Genomic DNA, 23,474 nt, shown 5'->3' with positions numbered 1-23,474 from the left:
CTTTATATTTATTTAGCATGTTTGTGAATGCCAATACTCTCCTACCAGGTTGCCAGGCTTGGTGACAAGTGCCTTACCCACTGATCCATTTTACAAAAAGGTCTCTCTTTTTGTTGCTGTTCACGGCTACATATCAGGCCAGCTGGCCCTTGAGTTTTCCAAGGATTTTACCTTCTCTACCTTGCAGTTTGTCACAGGTGCAGGGCTGTGCTTTGTGTGGGTTCTAGGGACTCACACTCGGATCCTCAGGCTTCCACAGCAGGCACGCTGCCCACTGAGCTGTCCCCACAGCTCTCAAGCCCGGTTTGTTTTGTTTTTGAAACAGGGTCTCACTGTGTAGTCCTGGCTGGCCAGGGATTCACTCTATAGACAGGGCAGCCTCAAACTCACAGAGATCTGCTTGCTGGGGCTGGGATTAAAGGCATGCTCCACTGTACCTGGCTCAAATCTTTAAATTAAAAATTTGCCGGGCAGTGGTGGCGCACGCCTTTAATCCCAGCACTTGGGAGGCAGAGGCAGGCAGATCTCTGTGAGTTCGAGGCCAGCCTGGGCTACAAAGCGAGTTCCAGGACAGGCACAAAGCTACACAGAGAAAGCCTGTCTCGAAAAACCAAAAAAAAAGAAAGAAAGAAAGTGTGTGTGTGTGTGTGTGTGTGTGTGTGTGTGTGTGTGTGTGTATACACTTGTATGCATGCACACATGCTCAATTGTATAATTTTATGTGTACTGTGTGTGTGCAGGAGACCAAGAAGGCCAGAGAAGACATGATTGCCTGGAACTGAAGTTACAGGTGGTTGTGAGCCACCATGTGGATGCTGAGAACTGAACTGATGTCCTCTGAAAGAACAGTAAGTGCCTTTAATTGCTAAGCCATCTCTCTAACTCCTTTTAAATATTAAAATAAGAGGTTTTGTTTTGTTTTGTTTTGAGTTTCTGGGACAGGTTTTATATAGCCCAAGTTGGCCTCAACCACATTACTTGGCCAAAGATAACCTCCACTCTGACTCTCTTGCCTCTGATGTCCACGTGCTGGTATTATAAGTGCTCACAGCACTGCTTCATGTGGTGCTGAGGATCAAATTCAGTGCTTCAAGCATGTGCAGCAAGCATTCTACCAACTGAGTATGCCCAAGATACCAACTTGGAAAGGTAAATACATTGGAATAGCACTAGACCTCCCAACAGAAACCCAGGAAAGCAAGGAATGACATATTTCAAGCCTTGAGAGTGAATAATGTATGAATACTTATACCAAGATACTTTTCACAATGTACTGACATGCACACAGATGCTCATGTTTATAATACTCATATTCACCGACTCATTATTTCCTTATCTCTTCACATACAAGGGTAAACTAGTCCAAAGTAAAAGGTCATATGGACCTAAAATCTATCTATCCCTGGGTCTTGGGCTCCTATTGATCAGCAGTGCTGTCTACCCCATGCCCGAGGTCAGCCTGGTGGGATTTGAGGAAAGGACACCATGGTCACACGTCTCCTCTGCCTAGCAGGCTTACCGGTTTATTTCGGATTTGCAGACCAGCTCAAATCTGTATTCCTTGGCCTTAATGGGTTGGAAGATCACATCAAGTTGCAGAGTTTCCAGTGGCAAGATTGTCCCAAACCCATCATTGGGCTGGATGTCCACATACTGAGGAATGGGAACAGAGTCAAAGTGAAAACCATGCTCTGTAGAGAAGCTGGTAGAAAACTGTGTACCCTGTATGGGGAAGTGATATGTGATCATGCCACTTTAGGAGGACACACAGAGGGTGTGAGAGTATGAAAGATGTGTATGTGTGTGGGTGCTCAACCTTACCAAGTGTGTGGGTGGATAGGGACAGCCTAGAAAGGGCTTATGGCAGTCAGGCCTGGGCATCCTCTTGGCCAGAGAAAGTCTTAGAAGGTGGGGAGGGAGAGTCTGGAGCTTTTTGGGTACCTTACAGTCAGAAACATGAGAGGTCCAGGAGCCCCCAGGAAAGGTTCAACTGGGAGGTTTTACAGGGAAGCAGAGTTGCTGACACCTGGGCCTGGAGAGCAGCTGTTATGTCCTGCTCCACATCCCCAGGGATGACCACAGCAGGTACCTTTGGAAGTCCAACGAACCCAAACTCCTGGGGCAACAGTGAGAGGTTGCTGAGGCTGATTTCTGTCCTGATAGCCTCATAGATGGTACAGTAGCCAAAGTTTATCTCTAAGGGGCTGATTTCCAAGTCTGAGGTGGTGACGATGGCTTGGACAGTGAAGCCCACTGGTTTGATCTAAGGTGCAAACAGCAGAGAACATTCCCAGGCACTGGAAGATTTATGCAAAAGCCCCAAATAATAAAGGCAGTTCTGCTGCCATGTGGCCAACAGTATACTATTTCCAGAACATGAGTTTCTCAGCCAGACCATTCCTCAGTATTTCCTAGTGGACAACTGAGTGTCTGAGCCAGAATTCCATGGTGAATAGAGAAGGAGTGCAAGCAGTAGTCTAAAGCACCAGCCAGGTGTGACAATGTGGCATGTGACTATGTGTGGATATATTGTTTGTAAGCACATACATATGTGGACCCATGTTGATGAGATCATAACATGTCTATCTATGTGTGTATGTGGTGCATTCATCAGTGTATCTGTGTTCAATTGTCTAGGCATATTTCTTTTTTAAAAATAATTTATTTGTATTTTATGTACTTTGGTGTTTTGCCTACATGTATGTCTGTGTGATGGTGTCAAATCCCCCTGGAACAGGAGTTACATACAGACAGTGGGTACAGTGAATTGAACCTGGGTCCTCTGGAAGAGCAACAGTGCTCTTAACACCTGAGCCATCTCTCCAGCCCCATAGGCATATGTGGGTGAGGTATCTAAGCCAGCCTACTCAGATAAGAAGGCTTTTTTTGTTCTTTCATACTATGCAGGGGTTATATAGTTAGGAGGCAAAGCTGCCTGTCAGGCTCCTGGATATCACTGGCTGGGAAGTGAGGATGGGTTTTGAAATCAAGGTTCTACCTCTTTAGGCATTGTCATTGGAGACACAGGGTTTACCTCCCACAGCAGCCACCTGTTCCCAAGCAGTACTTAACATTCCCAGAAAGTGTCCTGTACAGACCTGGTCAGCCACCCAGATTGTCATCGGAGCCTCCAGAACACGACTGTCCTGGTCAAAATACTTTCCTGCATCTTCTGGGAGGGAGTGTCTGTAAGAGGAAGGATCCACTTGAATATATTTTTCTTCTTTATACTTTGTACAATAAAACTGTTCTAAAATTGAAGGGTAAGGTGAATAAGAACATAATATAATGACATATGTATGAATACAACATAAGGAACCACATCATTTTGTATACTAACTTTAAAAAGTAAATGTCTTGCAATTCAATGGTCCTCTCAATCAACTAAGCAGGGCTCACAGAGACTGAAGCCAGCAAGCACAGGACCTGCATGGGTTGCCAGATCCTGTGTATATGTTGTGGTGTGATAGTTTGGTGTTTTTGTGGGACTCCCAACAGTGGGAGCTGGTGTATCTCTGACTCTTTTGCCTCCTCTTGGGACTCTTTTCCTCCTATTGGGTTGCCTTACCCAGTCTCCATATGAGGGCTTTTGCCTTGTCTTATTATATCTTGTTTTGTCTTGTTTGGCTGTTGTTTTTTATAGGCTTGGCCTTTTGTAAAAGCAAAGATTTTAAGCAAAGGGTGGGAAGTGGATCTGGGGGAGGGGAAAGGTGGAGGAAACTGGGGGGGGGGCAGTGGAGGGAGGGGAAACTGTGGTTGGGATGTATTGTATGAGAGAAGAGTATATTTTCTTTCTTTTTTTCTGTCTTTTTGTTTTGTTTTTGTTTTTCGTTGTTGTTGTTGTTTTTGAGACAGGGTTTCTCTGTGTAGTTTTGGTGCCTGTCCTGGATCTCACTCTGTAGACCAGGCTGGCCTTGAACTCACAGAGATCCGCCTTGCTCTGCCTCCTGAGTGCTGGGATTAAAGGTGTGTGCCACTGCTGCCTGGTAGGAAAGAGTATATTTTCAATAAAAAAATTAAAAAGAGAATGTTAATAAGCTTGGCTTAGTCAAATGTGGTGGTGCACACTTTCACTCACAGCACTTTAGCTCAAAAAACTAAAAACCAAAAGCAAAAACCTTGGTTTACTTATTATATATATATATATATATATATATATATATATGTATGTATGTATTTTGGGGTGTGTGTGTGTGTGTGTGTGTGTGTGTGTGTGTGTAAAGACATTTTATCTCATGAATGTATGCAATCATAATTCTACAATAAAATTAAAAATGTGTTTGTTTTGAGGAATACACATACCACTGTTCTCACATGAGGGTTGGAGGATAACTTGCAGGAATTTGTTCTCTCCTACCATGTGGGTTCTGGTAAGTGAGCTCAGGTTATCAGGCTTGGTGGCAAATGCCTTTACCTGCTGAGCCATTTCTTTGGTCCAGTGCTGTGGGCTAATGCTTTTGTGCACTGGTTTAATTAAACGCTGATTGGCCAGTAGCCAGGCAGGAAGTATAGGCAGGATAAGCAGACAAGGAGAATTCTGGGAAGAGGAAGGTTGAGTCAGGAGATGGCATCTCACCATCCAGGGAGCAGCATGGAATGGCACACAGGTAAAGCCACGGAACGACGTGGAACACATGGCGACATATAGATTAACAGAAATGGGCTGTGTTTAAGTGTAAGAGCTAGTCAGTGGTAGGCCTGAGCTAATGGCTGAGCGGTTTTTAATTAATATAAGCCTCTGTGTGTTTACTTGGGTCTGGGCAGCTGCAGATCAGGCTGGACACAGAAAAACTTTCAGTAACAGTCCAAAATAATAATTTTAAAGACAAAAATCAATAAAATGATAAGGAGTCTATCACTTGAAGGAATCCTAAAAATTTTTGAAACATCAGTCTAAAGGCAGGTTGCTCAGTGGTAGAGTGATTTCCCAGTACTGAAAAAGAAAAAAAGTTTACTTTTGTTGGGTTGGGTGCTATACACCTGTAATAGGCCAGGAAATCATAAGGTAGGCCAGGCTAGGCTACATGGCATGACTCTGATCACGAAAGAATTAGTCTTATTATAGAAATATATTTTAAAAAGTACAAAAGAAGCTGAGTGGTGGTGGCAGACACCTTTAACTCCAGCACTTGGGAGGCAAAGCCAGCTGGATCTCTGTGAGTTCAAGGCCAGCCTGGACTACAGAGTGAGTTCTGGGAAAGGTGCAAAGCTACACAGAGAAACCCTGTCTCGAAAATAATAATAATAATTTTTAAAAAGTACAAAGAAAAGAGTTTCCCTTTACCATGAAGCAGGTCAGATCTTAAAAACCAGCTTCAGCTCCTCTTCGATACCCTGAGTGCCAAGGCCTGGAGGCAGATCCATAGCCACCTCACTCCCCAGCCTGCTACACCTACTTCTGTGGTCCAAACTCTGTTGACAGCCCAGGGTCTAGATCTTAGCTTTGGAAAATAGGTTCAGTAGCAGGAACCAAGGGCCACTAAGGGAAACAGAGCTGCTGAAGTGAAAATCAGTACTTTTGGTTGCCAAAGCACCAGAAAAGCTGAAGTGAATTATTCAAAGTCTATCCTAGGAAAGGCAGAAGCCAAAGGACATACCACATACCAAAACAGTCTGCAACACCTGCAGTGCAGGTACCCCAGGGGCAAGAACAGAAGGGCTTTGGAACAGGGAGGATGCAGGGAGAACTGAGTGACAGGCACACCTTACAGAGCTTTGGGATGAAGGTAAAGAAACAAGCTTCAAGTGTATGCTACAAGCTGACACCAAACCGCAGGGAGTGACAGGAAGAGGTCTCACAAGAGCAAGGTGCTCACTGTGTCTGAGCAGAAGTGATGGCGGGGTCCGCGCTGGGAGATCAGTGTGTTCTTACCTTGGCAGATGGTACATCCTGGATGTGTGTGTCAAGCAGAGTGATCGGCACAAGGCACCCATGGATCCCACCCCCTCCCATCATGCTCCAGGCCTTTCCCAGTTCTCACCGAGGCAGGAACTTGAGCTGTACTGAATAGGAGGACTGGGCCTGGATGTAGCCAGTTTCTGGCAGAAGCTCTATGTGGCCTCTCAGCTCCTTGCAGACTTCAAACTTCAGGCGCAGGGCTGCTTTTGATCTGCAAGAGGTCACAGGTGGCTTTGCATGCTTAATCCTTTGACTGATTAAGGTATTTCTAATGATAGAGCCAGTGTGCAATATGCAGCAGACATGTTACTATGAGCCAAGCATAGCACACTGATGGTTAGAAAGTAGCTTCAATGCTGTTTTTTAAGGGATGTTTTGTTCTGAAATGAAATTGATTAAATTTTTTAAAAAATTATTATTGGGGGCTGGAAAGATGGCTGTGGTTAAGAGCACTTGTTGCTTTTGCAGAGGATCCAGCGCTCAACAGTGTCTTACCACCATCCGTAACTCTAGTTCCAGGTGATCTGATACCCTCTTTTGACCTCTGTGGGCACCAAGCATGCATGTGGTACACATACATATAACCAGGCAAAGAAGTCACACATAAAATAAAATGAAATATAATGTATATTTATTGAGACAGTCTCTCTACATAGTCCTGGCTGTCCTGGAACTTGGTTTATAGACCAGGCTGGCCTCAAACTCACAGAGATCCTCCTACCTCTGACTCCAAGGTGCTGGGATTTTAAAGGCACTTGCCACTATACCTGGCTGAAATAAAAAATTTTTAAAATAAAAATTATTATTGTTGTGTATTTATGCATGGTGTGTGTCCTCGCACACATGTGTGTGCATGCATGAGTGAGCACCCAAGTGCATGTGCACACTCAAACATGCACAGGAGCATTTTGTATGTGTGGAGACTAGAGGAGAACTTTGCAGAATTGTTTCTTGCCTGTGTTTTTGTGGGTTCTGGGGATTGAACTCAGGTTTCAGGCTTTAACAGTGAGTGCCTTTCTGATGAGTCATTTTGCTGACCCTGATTTTTTTTTTTAAGACAGGGTCTCACTATATAGCCCAGGCTGAACTATATAACTCAGCTGTCCTGCCTCAGCCTCCTGAGTGCTGAGTTTATAGCCATATGCCAATACACCCAGCTTTTGAAAAAAAAGTTTAAATTAAATAAAAATTTGTGTTGAAACATGCCCAAACCAGTTCTCAGAGACTAGAGTGCTTAATGGGAAGAAGTATTGCAGGCTGATACTTAGTGCAGGGCCTGGAAGGCTTGTGAAGGACGCCTTCTCCCTAGGGGTTCCTGCTTCTTCCTACCCAGGATTCTTTTTTTTTTTTTTTTTTTTTTTTTTTTTTTTTTGTGATATATATTTTTTATTTTACAATACCATTCAGTTCTACATATCAGCCATGGGTTCCCCTATTCTCCCCCCTCCCACGCCCTCCCCTTACCCCCAGCCCACCCTCCATTCCCACCTCCTCCAGGACAAGTCCTCCCCCGAGGACTGTGATCAACTTGGTAGACTCAGTCCAGGGAGGTCCAGTCCCTTCCTCCCAGACTAAGCCAAGTGTCCCTGCATAAGTTCCTGGTTTCAAACAGCCAATTCATGCATTGAGCACAGGACTTGGTCCCACTGCCTAGATGCCTCCCAAACTGATCAAGCCAATCAACTGTCTCACCTATTCAGAGGGCCTGGTCCATCTGGGAGCCCCTCAGCCTTTGGTTCATAGTTCATGTATTTCTATTCATTTGGCTATTTTTTTTCAATAATTGAGTAAAACTGAAATTTATTATATGCCACAGTCGTCCTAGGGACCTCCATGCTATATATATATACATATATATATATATAGCCTTTATGGTTCTATGGGTTGTGGTCTGATTGTTCATTTTATATCTAGAATCCACCAATGAGTGAGTACATACCATAACTGTCTTTCTGGGTTTGGGTTACCTCACTCAGGATGATTTTTTCTAGTTCCATCCATTTACCTGCAAATTTCATGCTTTCATTGTTTTTCTCTGCTGAGTAGTACTCCATTGTGTATATGTACCACATTTTTTTCATCCATTCTTCCGTTGATGGGCATCTAGGCTGTTTCCAGGTTCTGGCTATTACAAATAGTGCTGCTATGAACATAGATGAGCATGTATCTTTATGGTATGTATCAGCATTCTTTGGGTATATGCCCAAGAGTGGTATGGCTGGGTCTTGAGGTAGTTCGATTCCTAATTTTCGGAGAAACCGCCATACTGATTTCCACAGTGGTTGTACAAGTTTACATTCCCACCAACAGTGGAGGAGTGTTCCCTTTGCTCCACATCCTCTCCAACATTCCTACCCAGGATTCTTTACAGGAAGTTTGAGAGGCCCTGGATGGTTAGGTGTTAGCTACTGACACACGTTTATAACTCAGAACCAGAGAGAGGAAGAACAGACATGACTATATCCAGTTACTAGAGCCTACCTATGTCTTCCTATGTCCAAAAGAAGTTTTCCTCTCCCTTGCCTGAAATGAGGTATCTGTCAAAGGCAGTGGCAGTGGCCAAATCTCCTTCTAAGGCAGCTCTGGAGGACAGCCTTGGCTTGCTCCCTATGGGAGTCTCCTTTTGTTCCCATAGGAAGAATTATGTCTTAACCAAAGGAAAAGGTAACCTGGAGAGGGAGGCCCAGGGAACTCTTCCCTGGTTTGCTTGGGGATGATTGGCAATAGTCCTAGAACCTTCTGGAGCCTTCTGGAATGATCCTTGTATGTCCTGTGGCTGACTATGCTTTGCAGCCCATGGTCTTCTAGACCTCTGCTCAAATATGGTCCTAAGAGCTGAGTCCATATCGATCCAGAGATGGAAAAATAAAGTCATACCATGGACCCTGATGTTATGAGGGACACTGAGGGAAGTAGCCAGATCTTCAGGGAGGGCCCACAAGTGCATAGATACCTCTGGGAGCATCCATAAGGAAGAGCCAAGTGGACACAGAGGGAAAAGCCTCTGTCCTTTCTCCTGCTCTGTGGATGATTACCAGAGCCCAGACGGTTACCAGAGTTGTGGTGACCTCTGGCCTGCCTCTGAGCCCCTACAGTGTGTATCCAACACTACAGCTGACCAGGGCCCTGAGCTTCTGCTGCTGGAGACCTAAAATACTATGGAAAGCAGTCACTTGGGGTGTTAGTCAGCTCCACTGTTTGTAAACAGTGACCAACATTGGTTCTTGGGCACACATAACAAATGGTCTTCATGAATCACCACCTTTATACACTCGTGCAGGTAAACCCACACAAAGTTACACATGACACTAGGTTTAAAGATTACTGAACACATTTATACTGACAGCTGGGTACTTTCCCTACATGGCCAGGAAGCACTTAATACCTACCCAAAACTCTGGTTCAACCCATTCTCCCAAATAAGTACAACAAACCCTTCTTCTAAGCCCCACATTCCTTCATTCACCAGGTTTCCCCCTGACTTTTTATTTTTTGTTTTTTTTAAACAATTTTTTTTAAGATTTTATTTATTTATTATGTATACAGCATGTATGACTGCAGGCTGGAAGAGGGCACCAGATCTTGGTACAGATTATTGTGAGCCACCATGTGGTTGCTGGGAATTGAACTCAGGACCTCTGGAAGAGCAGTCAATGCTCCTAACCTCTGAGCCATCTCTCCAGCCCTCCCCCTGACTTTTGACAGTGCTCTTATAGCTCTCTGGTTCCCAGGGAGGGTTTGGGGACATCTACTAACTGCACCTTCATGGAGCAAGACAAAGCCTGGTGGAAACCATGCCATGGGAGTACTGTTCTTCCAGGTCATGTGTGACGAGGTAGGGACAGGGGTTTGATACAAACAGCACCTGCTTTTCTGGTCTGGGGACTAGTGGTTCAAAGCTGGTGAAGTCATGAAACTTGGATGCTCCTATATCAGGTTGTACTTCAAGGAAAATACTTTTAATCAAAAATCTGATGTCTTTTTAAAAAAATACAAATAAATACACTTCTTTTGTTTGACTTTGTCTGTTCTCCACGTTGCTGCTATGTTCTATATTCTTGAGGGCACTTAGACCCTTGCTTAGTAACCCAGGCATATAGCAAGTGTGTTATGGCTGCTGAAATACTTTCCACAAACTCAGACCTAACACATTATAAAGTAACTCTCTGAGCATCATGGAGGACATAAGGCCAAAGTGGGACTAACTAGACTGAAGGTTAAGTTGTAGGCAGGGCTGGTTCCTTGTGAAGACTGCAGGGGAAAATCCATTTCTTGCACTTTTAGGTGTCTGGCTTTCCATAGTTGTGGTCCCTTCCTGTCTTCAGTTCTGTCTCTGTCCTTGACTCTCCCGGATTCCTCTACAATGCCTCCACAACACTGGGACATCCTGGATATTCAGGATCACTTTCTTCAAGGTCCATAGCCTAATTAACTGCCCACTCCTCTGTTACCTAAGGTGACAATTCAGAGCCAGTGCATATCCAGCTCCAGGCATGACACTCTTGCTGCCCACCATAGGCTCACCTGGTGTGGACAATGATAGAGTCCTGGTAGAGTCGGTCATACATGCAGATCTTCAGGTCCACAGTGGCCCTTGGTACCCAAACTGGCACATCTACGGCAATACCAGTGGCTCTGAAATATAACTGAAGTGGAACATGTAAACTCAACATGTGTTTACTTTGCAACATAGGAGATATCAGTGAGTGTTAACACAATACTTAGCAAAAGGTTTCATGGTTTGATTTTTTTTTAACTTACTGCATTACAAGTATGAGGTTAATAATCAAGACATGTGTTGAAGAATCTTGTGATATTTTTCATGTGATTATCCTATTCTGATCCAGAGAATGAATTATAATAGTCATACTTTGGGTTTTGAATGAGTTTATTAAGTGTATAGTAAGCTGAGGTAAAAAGCAGATTGATCTATAGATTGGTAGTAAGACATTACCAAATTTGGTGCTCAAAATATCCAGCAGATTTAGAGTGTGGTGGTGCACATCTTTAATCTCATCACTTGGGAGGCAGAGGCAGAGGCAAGCAGATCTCTGTGAATTTGAGGGCATTCTGGTTGAGATCCAAAACAACCAGGGCTATAGAGACCCCGTCTCAAAAAAAAAAAAAAAAACAAAAACAAAACAAAAAAAAACCATTATCCAGCAGAAATCAACTGGGGAGATCTGTTGAATCAGTCATCAGGAGTTTCCACAGAGAGAGTCTTGGGGGTGGGGAGGAGCAGAGTGTCACTTTGGTGAGGCTCCAAGTAAAAGAACAAATAACAGCAGAAAGATAACATCAAGTCCAAGCTGATCAGTAAAAATAGACTGAGAAGATGGCTCTGGATGTGGGTTGGCCTCTCAATCACTTCAGATCCAAGCATGTTTGTCTTACAGTCTCCTGTAAGACCCCTTCTTCACAGGTGGGCTCTCCCCACCCCATCCCCACAAGAAGGAGAATGGAGAACGGAAAAAGCAGTCCAGTGGAGAAAATGCCATTGACAACAGGAGGAGACCACAGCATCTGAGTGCAAACATCCGGGAGGCAAATTATTCCCACTCATCTTCCCAAAGTTAAAGACTCAGATACCCTGTGGTACAAAAATGTCTGTGGTGGGAAAATGACTAATTAAAAGTGTCGCCCAGGAGAAGACATTCTTCCTGGGACAATCTTTGTTTATCAGTGACTCCAGATGGCACTTTTGGTTCCCAGTGTTCCCCGTCAGTTTCTGCTGGACAGTCTAAGTGTCTGATTTGATGCTCTACTGTCTTTCTGTTGCTTGCTGTTTTATTCTTTTACTTCTGCTTGCTACACACTTAGCTATGGTGATATTTCATTTGTACTGAAATGTGATTTTATTTGTATGTTAATAAATAAAGTTACCCGGGGGTCAGAGCTAATAGCAAGCCATAGCAGAAGCCCGGCGGGGGATGGCATACACCTTTAATCCTGATCACATGACAGACAGATCTCTGTGTGTTCATGGATACAGCCAGCATGGAGACACATGCCTTTAATCTCAATACCAACCATAGAAGACCTGGAGGTCTGTATAGACAGGCAGTGATGAGGAGGTCACGTGGTTGTGTTTACAACCAATGAGAAGGCAGAATAGAAAGTCAATAAAAAGACAGACACACAGGAAAGAGGCCTTTCTTTCAGAGGGGAAGGACAGCAGTGGCAGGAAGGGTAAGAAAGGTTTTTTAGTATCAGCTCTTAGCTACTGCTCTGACCTCTTGGGCTTTTAACTCTGCATTTGGCTCTGTGTTTCTTATTTAATAAGACCCTTACACCTACACTTAACAAACTCACTCATTCCAAAATGAAATTACAGCTGTCTCCTTTTGAGACAGGGTTTCTCTGTGTAGTCCTGGCTGTCCTAGAACTCACTCTGTAGACCAGGCTGGCCTTGAACTCCGAGATCTGCCTGCCTCTGCCTTCAGAGTGCTGGGATTAAAGGCATGCGCCACCACTGTCCAGCTTAAAGTGTCTTTTATTATCAACAATTATAAACATAAAATATGTAACTCAATACTAAATGGCCATGTATTTCTCATCCAATTTTAAAGTTATCAAGATTTTTAATTGCTTGAAGACTTGGATCAGTGATACAGCTCACCAGTGTTTGCCTAGCATGTTCAAAGCCCTGGGTTTGATTTCTAGCACAACCAAAACAACTAAAAATTCTTGACTGCACAATAATGCATTATACAGAAAAGTTTTATGTATTATGTGTAAAACTGCCACAGAGAACACAAACTGGAAGCTACAGAATTCAGTAGTTTTGCAGGAATCTGGGAAAGGGGTGGTAAACTTATATCTTTGTCCCCATCTGCTGGTTCTCCTCACTCTGACTCCTCAGGTCTGATTGGTTGGGTAAGGTGAGTAGGTGGGGGCCTGGAGGGATGTCAGGACTTGGAACTAAAGGAAGCCTGGTATAAGGGTGAAGCCTACTGGGTGGTAGGTACTGTTCTGGTGCTATGGGTTGAGTGGAGACCTCTGAAAATCTACATGGACTAAAGAACTCAGCCTGGGATAGAGGACTATGCCCTCTAGACAGTCAATAGGGTGAGTTGGCCTGGTAGGAGGTTTCCTTTTCCATAGGCTAATGGACTTGTACCATTTAAAATGTTCCAATTATCAAGTCTGAGGCCACAGTATTGTCAAAAATACAATCTACTTCTGAATCAGAGATAAAATTAGAAAATATTCCAGCAACATTCTTCTGTGGAGGAGGCAGGAGGACAGTGACAATGCTTAGAATGTGAGGAGCCATTCAGGTTAGCACAACATTGGTCTCAGCCTGCACAGGCTGGCTGAGTGGCTAAGGTGGCAGTGCACCTATTATTAGCAGCTATTAAAGCAGGGACTAGGACCTGATGGAGAGCTTAGATCTGGAGGACAGACACAGATGACAAAGAAGGCAAGTTCTAGGAGTCTCAAAAACCAAAGGGAAGTCCCAGTCCTAAAGTGGTCCAGCTAGGATGGAGCCTTCTCTCTCTCTCTCCTCCTCTTCTTGGAGGTTATCTAATTTATTTCTGTTATTTTGTTATTTTACATTTTTAAATCTTCAGGTCAGTCTTTTTATTGTTGTTAGTGGCATTGTTGAGGCACATCCAACGAATGCTGCATTTTCATTAGCACATCAAGAGTTCTCCAAAAAGCCTGTTATCTACTTTGTCATTGGGAGGGATCAGACTCAACCCCTGAGGGCAGGGAGTACAGGACTGGCTGGTCCCCCGGTTTTTCAGAGCCAGGAGCGGTTCAGTGTATAACCATGGGACAGTAGGTAGGATGGGAGTCTGGCAGAGCGGACTCTGTCAAGGGAAAGTTAAAGGAATGAAGGAAGCTAGGGATAGGAGTTGATACCTGGGTCCACTTCCCTTTAAACAGGTCACCAACCTGTGAAACAGATACATTGAACCTAATGATTTCACAGTCTGGCCTGGCTTCTTCCATCATGTATTAAGGAAAATGTGGTCAGTGTAGTCTGTGGAAATGGGTTATCATGGAAACTGTGAGTATTGTGAGAACTTGGGGTCTGTGGGCAGAGTGAGTTTGTGGAAAACGTGGTATAATAGTCATTCTTCATTGTCAACATGACTGGACTCAGAATCACTTAAAGAACATGTCTCTGGGTGTGTCTTTGATGTTGTTCCCAGAGATGTTTAGCTGAGGAGGGAGGACCCACCTGACTAGAGATGGACCAACCCATGGACTGCGGTCCCAGACTGAGTGAAAGAAAAATGGAGAAGCCAGGGATCGACCCATGGACTGCAGTCCCAGACTGAGTAAAAGAGAGATGGAGAAGCCAGCTGAATACCAGCATTCATCCTGTTTTCTGACTACAATGTGACCAGGAACTTCACATTTCTGCCACCACACCTTCTCCAGCACAGCGGAGTGTACCCTCAAACTAGGAACAAAAATAACCCCCTCCCTGAAGTTGCTTCTTGTCAGGCAGGTATTTGGCTACAGTGATAATAAAAGTAATTCCTGTGGATACTGTGGGAGCTGTGGGTACTGTGGGAACTACAGGAATTATGAGTACTGTGGGCACTGTGAAACTGTAGGCTCTTGAGTACTGTGCTGGATAGTTTTATGTCAACTTAATACAAGCTGAAGTCATCTGAGAGGAAGGAGTCTTGATTAAGAAAATTCCTCCAGAAGATCCGGCTGTAGGCAGGCCTGTAAAGAATTTTGTTAATTAGTGATTGATGGGGGAGGGCCCAGCCCATGGTGGGTGGTGCTGTCCCTGGGCTGGTGGTCCTGGGTTCTATAAGAAAGCAGGCTGAGCTGGGCAGTGGAGGTGCACGCCTTTAATCCCAGCACTCGGGAGGCAAAGGCAGGCAGATCTCTGTGAGTTCAAGGCTAGCCTGGTCTTCAAAGAGAGTTCCAGGAAAGGCACAAAGCTACACAGAGAAACCCTGTCTTGAAAAACCCAAAAAAAAAAAAAAAGAAAAAAGAAAAAAGAAAAAAAGAAAGAAAGCAGGCTGAGCAAGCCATGGAGAGCAAGCCAGTAAGCAGCGCTCCATCCATGGTCTCTGCATCAGCTCCTCTAGGTTCCTGCTCTGTTTGATTTCCTGTCCTGCTTTGGATGAAGAACAGTGATATGGAAGTGTAAGCCAAATAAACCCTTTCCTCCCCAACTGGCCTTTTGGTGAAGGTGTTTTATTGCAGCAATAGAATCCCCAACTAAGACAAACACCATTCATATTGTGGATGCTGTTGGCACTATGGGTTCTTATGAGACTTGTATAGCCATGTATCTGGGCCTTACATAAATTCTTGTGGGCTATGCTATAAGTAATTATTCCTATCTTGAATTACCCACAGTTTATATACTACCTGTTTCTGTTCATTCCAAAATGATTCAAGGAAACATGTCAGAGCAGAGTTCCCGGTAGAGTGGAGACAGGTGGTGCTCAGCACAAAACACCCAATGATCCAATCTAGACCAGCGGTGATTGCATTTTGGCCTTAAACTGTGAGTAATGAATAAAAATAATCATAGCAGGTGGAAAGTTCTCATAATTCTGATGATAGCTGAGTAAATATAGGTGCCAAGGATGATGCAGGGAAGACACAAGAGAGATACAGAAATTGCGTTCTACTTGGGTTGTCAAGAGCTGTTGGAGTGTGTTCCTGGGAAATGGGAGTCTTGAAGGACCTTTCTCTTTCTACATGAAAAAGAAATGGGGTGGAATTGTGAGGCCAGGATGGAGGAAGATATGTCAAAAAAATGAGTTTTTCAAGTACCATGGGGAAAAATAAGGTAGTAATTAACTTGAGAAGATTAATGAGAACAAGAAAACTAAAAACAGGTAATTTCATTGTAAAATAAATGAACACAACCTATGATGAAAGGAATAATACAAAATGCAACAATTTTTTTGCTTTGTGAGTATCCAGAGTTCTCCCAGGAAAGAAAATATTTCTGGGTTGACAGACAAAGCCTAGCTCCTGAAAAGAGATGAAGCACCATGGGACAAGCCTATAATCAACTCTTCAGAAAGAAACGGCTGTAAAGTCTCCAGTTCAAGGTCAGCCTGGACTAGATATATGGGGAAACCTATTTCTCAAAACAACAACAAAAACCAACAACCTCCCCTCCAACAAACAAAAAGCCAAAGAAGGAGACAGAACAAAAAGTGACTACAGAATGGAGGATGAAGGATGCTGGGTTTTGGTGAAAGGCGCAACTTAAACTGAAGAAGCATGTTGTCCCTCACACACCAACTAGCAAAGCTGCTCTGTGACGCTTGACATCTAGAAATGTAAAACATAATCAGAAAGGAAGATAGATGTCACAGAAGGAACAGGAGGGAAGAAACCCTGTTACTAAATTTGTTTACAGCTTCAAAGCAAAGATACCTTTCTCACAGCTACTCATCATTTCAAAATAAACCTTGATGCTGGTCGTGGTGGTGCACGCCTTTAATCCAAGCACTCAGGAGGCAGAGCCAGACAGATCTCTGTGAGTTTGAGGCCAGCCTGGTCTACAGAGTGAGTTCCAGGATAGGTTCCAAAGCTACACAGAGAAACCCTGTCTTGAAAAACCATTAAAAAAAAAAAAGATAAACCTTGCCTCTGGTCACAAAGAAAACTTTAAACAATTTTAATGTTTTAATATAAAAAAGACAGGCTAGGCATGGTGGCACATGCTTTTAATCCCAGCACTCTAGAGGCAGAGGCAGGCAGATCTCTGGGTTGGAGACCAGCCTGGTCTACAAAACAAGTTCCAGGACAGCTAGGGCTGTTACACAGAGAAACCCTGTCTCGAAAAACAAAACAAAACAAAAAACAGATCACTGGTTTTCTGGCCTGACACTCTGACACTACTGTCCTTATTTCGGACAGAAGACCCTGGCCAGCAGTTGAGGTAAGAATATATACAAATTATATATCAAACTGCTGGGATGATGGACATTGATACTCTTGGCATTTCTTCCGGCTTAGCGGCAGGTTCATTCAAAACTACTAATGTTCAGGTGATTTAATTAACATCTCCAATGGCCTGCTGCATATAGATAAAAGACAAACATGATTCAGAGGTAGTAGGACTTGGGTAGAGTAACTGCTTTGAGTTACCACCACTCTGTAGGTAACCCTTAATAAAAATCATCCACACTTCACAAGCTGGATTGTTCAAATCACTTTGGGCTGTCTTGTTTTTCCACTTCAAAGGAGAATGGTTCTGTTTGTTTTAATAATTTATTTAATTTTACTTTAAGTACATTGGTGTCTTACCTGTATGTGTGTCTATGTGAGTGTGTTGGATACCTTTGAACTGGAGTTACAGACATTGAGGGGGAACAGGAGGAGAGGAAGGAGGGGAAACTGTGGTTGGTATGTGAAATAAATGAAAAAAATGTTAATTAAATAAAATTAAAATTAAAAAAGAAAAGCACTTCCTATTCTTCCAGAGGTTTCGAGTTGAATTCCCAGCAACCACATGGTGGCTTACAACCATCTATAATGAGATCTGATGCCGTCTTCGGGTATGCAGGCATACATGCAGACAGAACTCTGTATACATAGTAAATAAATATTAAAAAACAAAACAGGGTTTCTCTGTGTATCGTTGGCTATCCTGGAACTCACTCTGTAGACCAGGCTGTCCTTGAATTCACAGAGATCCACCTGCCTCTGTCTTCCTTGTGTCACCACTGCCCAGCTTAATTACTGATTTTTATTTTATGTGCATGAATGTTTTGCCTGCATGCATATATGTCTGTACACCATGTGCAGCATTGCCTATGGAGGCCAGAAGAGGGAGTCAGATACTCTGGAACTGGAGTTACAGATAGTTGTGAACCATGTGGGTAGCTGGGAATCAAACATGGGTCCTCTGCAAGAATTGCCAGTGTTTTAAACTACCAAGCCATGTCTCCAGCCCCTGAGAATGCTTCTTTACCTATCCTTGGGAAATTCACATTCACCAAGTGATCATATTATCTGGTCATAATTTAATAAATTTATAAATTTATAAACTAAGAAAGATATTTCTAATAATTAAGAGTTGGGGTTGGGGAGCTGGGCAGACAGCTTAACAGGAAAAAGTACCAGAATTTGGGTTCCCGGAACTCACATAAAGTCCAGTGGGCCAGCTTAGTCTAAAGAGTAAGTTCTCAGACAGCCAAGACTACACAGAGAAACCCTATCTGGGGGGGGGGGAGCCCAGTGGGCCCTCCAGTAATCCTAGGACACAGGAAGAGACAAAAGATTTCTTGAGCAAACTGACCAGCTATTCTAGCTGAATCAGTGAGCTCTGGTTCAAATGAGGGTCCTTGCCTCAATGTATAAAGTACACAGTGATCAAGGAAGATGCCCAGTGTCAACCTCTGGCCTATATATGCAAGCACACATGCACATTTGTACACATATGTATGTCCACACACATGAATACTTATACATAGGCATGTACACCAAACAAATCCAAAACTTACAAAAAAAAAGAGCATGAACTAGAGCTTAAAGTGAGGCTCATTGGTAGACTGCTTGCTCAAGGTTCTAAGTTTTATCACCAACACTATAAAAAAAGGCTGGGGGTGGGGAGAGAGAAGAAAAAAACAGCAGTTTGTCCAGGAGCATCTGAAGACTCTTGTGCACGTGTGTTTATTAGCTAAGGTGTCAACCATTTGTGCTACCCACTAATGGTTTAAGCATGAGCAAATGGAAACCTCCTGGCACCTAGGGCAGCTGTCTGATGTGGCTGTGGTGGGAATTGGTCACACCAAGTGGCAGCTGGGATACTCACCGTTGGACACTGTGAATTTTTAAACATAACCTTGAACTTAGTCTGGACTTCTCCTGGGATAACTGGGTTGAAGAGAATAGGTACTTTGATGGAACTGAAGGGGCCAATTTCTCCCTCTGTTACCTGTGCAAGAAGAAGAGGGCCATGGGATAAGAACACAGGCATCATGGTTTTTCTTAGGGAATTTCCCACTAGCCCTTATTCTTGCTACCACTGCAAGGATAGGTGGGTAGTAGGACCGTGTCCTTGGGATGTCCATTTGGTCACATACAGGTATCAGTTCTAAGGCTGACATGCTCTTGAATGCTTACTGCTACGGAGTCCCAACAGAGTGAGACTTAGAGGGCTCATTCAAGCAGTGAGCCACCTGTGTGCATTCCACAGACTCTTACCCCACCACAGAGGCCAGGCTCTTTTTACCAGCTTTAGATGCCAGAAGAGCTTGGTAGGAGCTGGCTGCGTTTTCTATCTTGTGTCTAGGATACACAAGTCCCCACTACCCTACTCTACCTCTAAGCCCCTGGAGTTTCAAAGATCCCATTCCTGATTCCAAGGCCACAGTCCATTTGGACTGGGGCAAGAAAGGTAGCCTAAACCTTTCTCTTCATCTTCCTCCTCCAGTTTGTGTGAACACACACATTTCAGCTAGGGAGGTTGTTGGTGTCCTCTCTAAGCTGGACCACACATAGGAATTTGATCCTGCTACTCTGGTCCTACCTACTCTCAACATGGGGAAGGGATACCTTGGTACTAGTTGAGACCACAGGTGCCTGGAGACTGTGGGTTTAGTCTGGCTCTGGACAGATGAAAGAGCCCCCCGAGAGTATTGGCAAGGGCCAGAGAAGGATGAGCTGCCTCCTGGCTAGAAGAAGCCAAGGTTTAGCAGGGTAGGTGAACTGACCTCCCCCAGGGTTATCTCTGCCTGCTCCTCGCTAGGAACCATGGTCATGGCACTGGCCACAGCTGAAACCTCTGCTTCTAGAAGACAAATAAGACTATATCAATAATTAGTCTTGGAAAAAAGTCTAAGATTTTCAGATTGAACCAACTAAAAATGTATAATAAGTACTTACTGCAAATTCTGAGGTACTGCCAAGGAAAAATAAAGATGACTCAACTCATTGGGTCATCATCCTCATGGGTTGAAGACTCAATATGTCAAGATATTATTTTTAAACTTATGACATATTCAAAGCTATACCAATCACATTCATGAAAGGCTTTCCCCCTTGCCTTTTTTTTTTTTTTTTTTTTTTTTTTTTTTTTTTTTTTTTTTTAAAGACAAGGTCTGGCCGGGCGGTAGTGGTACATACTTTTAATCCCAGCACTCAGGGGAGCCAGGCGGATCTCTGTGAGTTTGAGGCCAGCCTGGTCTACAGAGTGAGATCTAGGACAGGCACCAAAGCTACACAGAGAAACTCTGTCTTGAAAAACCAAAAAAAAAAAAAAAAAAAAAAAACAAACCAAAAAAAAAAAAAAAAAAAACCAACCCCCCCCCCCCAAAAAAAAGACAAGGTCTGGCATAACTCAGGCTGGCCTTCAACTCAATGGTTTTGAATTCCTGATCCTTTGCCTTTACCTTCCAGGTGCTGGGATTATAGATATGTATCAATACACTAACAAGTATGACTTTGAGTGTGTGTGTGTGTGTGTGTGTGTGTGTGTAGAAACCAATAAACTAATTCTAAAATGCATCCAGAAATGCAAAGAACCAACACAATGCAAGCAATTACTTTGAAAAAAAGAAAGTTGGGTAACACACAATTCATGACTTCAAGACTTAATCTAAGTTCATGATAAACAAGAAAGTATATTTGATAGGATAAATTGTTCAACTGGTTAAAAAAGAGAGCCTAAAGTACGTTCCTCTCAGATAGTCAATAGATTCCTGGCACAAGTAACCCATTTATCCAAACATTTATTTTTTGTTTTGTTTTTAAGACAGGGTTTCTCTGTATAACCCTGGCTGTCCTGGAACTCACTCTGTAGACCAGGCTGGCCTCAAACTTAGAGATCCACCTGCCTCTGCCTCCTGAGTAATGGGATTAAAGGCGTGCGCCACCTCTGCCCAGGTCAAAAATACAGTAGTGAAAGTTTCAAGAACAAGAGGCTATCTTCACAGAGACTGAAACTCAATTCCTGCTTTGTGCTAATTTGTATGAGCCACTGCTGAGGATTCAGCTGCTTCTCCCTTGATGCCACATGCTCTGTTTCCCGACGCCCACTTGCCTGCAGACAGTTTCTATAAAGAAAGTACATTTACTATCCAGTTCTCCACTCTTTGAGCCTTTACTGATCTGGGTAAGGGTGATGACCTGCTTCTTACAGGGAATGAGAATTCTACCCACATAAGGATTCAACAGAGAGGTGGCAGGAAGACCCTCACATACCATCTAAAGGACTGTTGATGAAAATGATAAGAAGAAACTAGTGACGGCATTTCAGAAGAAGTTGGTCTGCAATGGTAGTGTCATTGCACACACAGAACATGGAGAAATAATTCAGCTACAGGTTGGCCAGTGAAAGAACACATGCCAGTTCCTGATAGATTGGATAAGCTAAGGATGGTCTGTGGGAGACTCATGGGTTTTAAGTGCTTGTGGCTTTTTCAAGCTTAAGTAAGAATTTCTTGCAATGAGTAGAATTTGGAAGGAACTTCTCAACAAAACTCTTTAAAATTTGAAATGAACTACTGATTTTTAAATGTGAGATGTATGTCCCACATTTTTATGACCTTGGCACAGGGGAAAAGGGCACACACACACACTACACACTACACAACCAAAATAAATGGTAAATTTGGAAATCTTAAAATAAAAACTACAGCTGGGCAGCAGTGGTGTAACCCTTTAATGCCAGCACTCAGGAGGCAGAGGTAGGCAGATCTCTGAGTTCAAGGTCAGCCTGATCTACAATGTGAGTTCCAGGACAGCCAGGGCCATACAAAGAAACTCTGTTTTGCTATTTGTCCCTGTGCTATTTCCAATCTTGGTCTCAACAATTCTTGCTTATACAATCCCTCTTCTATCTCACCAACTGGACTCCTGGAGCTCCAACCCGGGGCCTGCCCATGGATCTTTGCATCTGCTTCCCTCAGTCATTGGATGAGATTCCTAGCATGACAGTTAGGGTGTTTGGCCATTCTATCACCAGAGTAGGTCAGATCGGGCTTTCTCTCGACCATTGCCAGTAATCTATTGTAGATGAACAGTCTTGTTAAATAAGAAACACAGAGCCAATGCAGAGATGAAAGCCCAAGAGGTCAGAGCTAAAAACCTTACCCTTCACTGCTGCTGTTGTCCTCTTCAGCAAGAGACCTACTTCCTGTCTGTTTGTCTTTTTTATAGACTTTCTATTCTGCCTTCTCATTGATCGTCACTGCCTGTCTGTACAGACCTCCAGTTTTCTATGGTTGGTATTGAGATTAAAGGCGTGTGTCTCCATGCTGGCTGTATCCTTGAACACACAGAGATCCGCCTAGCTCTGCCTCCCAAGAGGTGGGATTAAAGGCGTGTACTACCACTGCCCAGTTTCTGCTTTGGCTTGCTGTGACCCAGGCAACTTTATTTATTAACATACAAATAAAATCATATTTTAATACAATTAAAATATCACCATAGTCTATTGTGGAGGTATATTTGTGGATTTCTGGGGAGGAGGGGACTGGACCTGCCTGGACTGAATCTATCAGGTTGAGCTGAATCCCCAGGGGAGTCTTTGCCCTGGAGGAGATGGGAATGGGGAGTGAGCTGGGGGGAAGGGGGGCGGGAGTGGGGAGGACAGGGGAATCCGTGGCTGATATGTAAAATTAAATTAAAAAATTTTAAAAAAAGAAAGAGTATGGGCAATGTACATGACATGTGTACATGAAAATGTCATAATGATACCTTTAATATTATATTAGTACAAATGAATATATGCTAATAAATCAAATTTTAAAAGCCAAAAAAAAAAAAAAAAGAAACTCTGTTTTGAAGAAAACGAAGCAAACAAACCAACAAAAAGAAAGAAAAGAAAACAAGGAAATGGTGAAAACAACTGAAGGCAGTGCACAGGGTGGAGAGTATTGCATTACAGTAAGGGTCGTGCCTTGACAGGTACCTGTTTTTCCAATTCAACACAGGGATTTTTCAGGTTTTGAACTGTCCGTGTGTATCATCTGCACTTCTATGCAGCTGGTTTAAAACAAACTCCCTCCTCAGCCTCAGAGCCTGGTGGTACTGATAAAGACCAGCACCAGCAGAGACCAGTTCATAGGCAGAGCCTTCAAAGCCCTCACCCCTGTACACCGTGTGGCCAGCCTGGCTGTCCACATCTGGGGATTCTATGCTGTGGGATGTTCTGTAAGTTAAATGTGTTGCTCTGATTGGTTAATAAATAAAACACTGATTGGCCATCAGCCAGGCAGGAAGTATAGGTGGGACAAGGAGAAAAGAGAATTCTGGGAAGTGGAAGGCTGAGGCAAGAGACACTGCCAGCCGCTGCCATGAGAAGATGTTAAGATACCGGTAAGCCACGAGCCACGTGGCAACTTATAGATTAATAGAAATGGGTTAATTTAAGATATAAGAACAGCTAGCTAGAAGCCTGCCACAGCCATACAGTTTATAAATAATATAAGAGTCTGTGTGTTTATTTTATAAGCGGCTGAGGGACTGCCAGGGCTTGGTGGGAGCCTGGAGGAAAAAACTCTAGTTGCAATTCTATTTGTTTCAACACAAATAGAATTTCAATGCACACCATAACCAGTGTATATTTGTATGTATGAGTATTTTCTATATTTTCTATCATACAACTGAAGGCCTGAGAAAACTC

The 23,474-nt window shown here is 43.4% G+C and overlaps 1 protein-coding gene across 18 annotated transcripts in view; it reads right to left on the bottom strand.

Moving 5' to 3' along the window:
• LOC114708231 (transmembrane protein 52) overlaps positions 1-23,474 on the bottom strand; it is an 80,623-nt gene that overhangs the window by 16,051 nt on the left and 41,098 nt on the right. For all 18 annotated transcript variants that reach the window (XR_005090974.1, XM_037203263.1, XM_037203272.1 and 15 more), the window contains 7 exons: positions 19,561-19,637; positions 18,660-18,782; positions 10,424-10,545; positions 5,982-6,110; positions 3,099-3,186; positions 2,090-2,263; positions 1,520-1,653 (listed from right to left, as the gene is read on the bottom strand). Coding sequence is in view for 17 of the 18 variants with exons in the window: in XM_037203263.1 (XP_037059158.1) it covers positions 1,520-1,653; positions 2,090-2,263; positions 3,099-3,186; positions 5,982-6,110; positions 10,424-10,545; positions 18,660-18,782; positions 19,561-19,637 (847 nt within the window). In the remaining variant the exon portion in view is untranslated. The remainder of the gene's footprint in view (positions 1-1,519; positions 1,654-2,089; positions 2,264-3,098; positions 3,187-5,981; positions 6,111-10,423; positions 10,546-18,659; positions 18,783-19,560; positions 19,638-23,474) is intronic.

Source organism: Peromyscus leucopus, chromosome 2, assembly GCF_004664715.2.
Source record: "Peromyscus leucopus breed LL Stock chromosome 2, UCI_PerLeu_2.1, whole genome shotgun sequence".
In the NCBI taxonomy this organism is placed as follows: domain Eukaryota; kingdom Metazoa; phylum Chordata; class Mammalia; order Rodentia; family Cricetidae; genus Peromyscus; species Peromyscus leucopus.
This window is presented reverse-complemented; position numbering and strand designations above follow the sequence as displayed.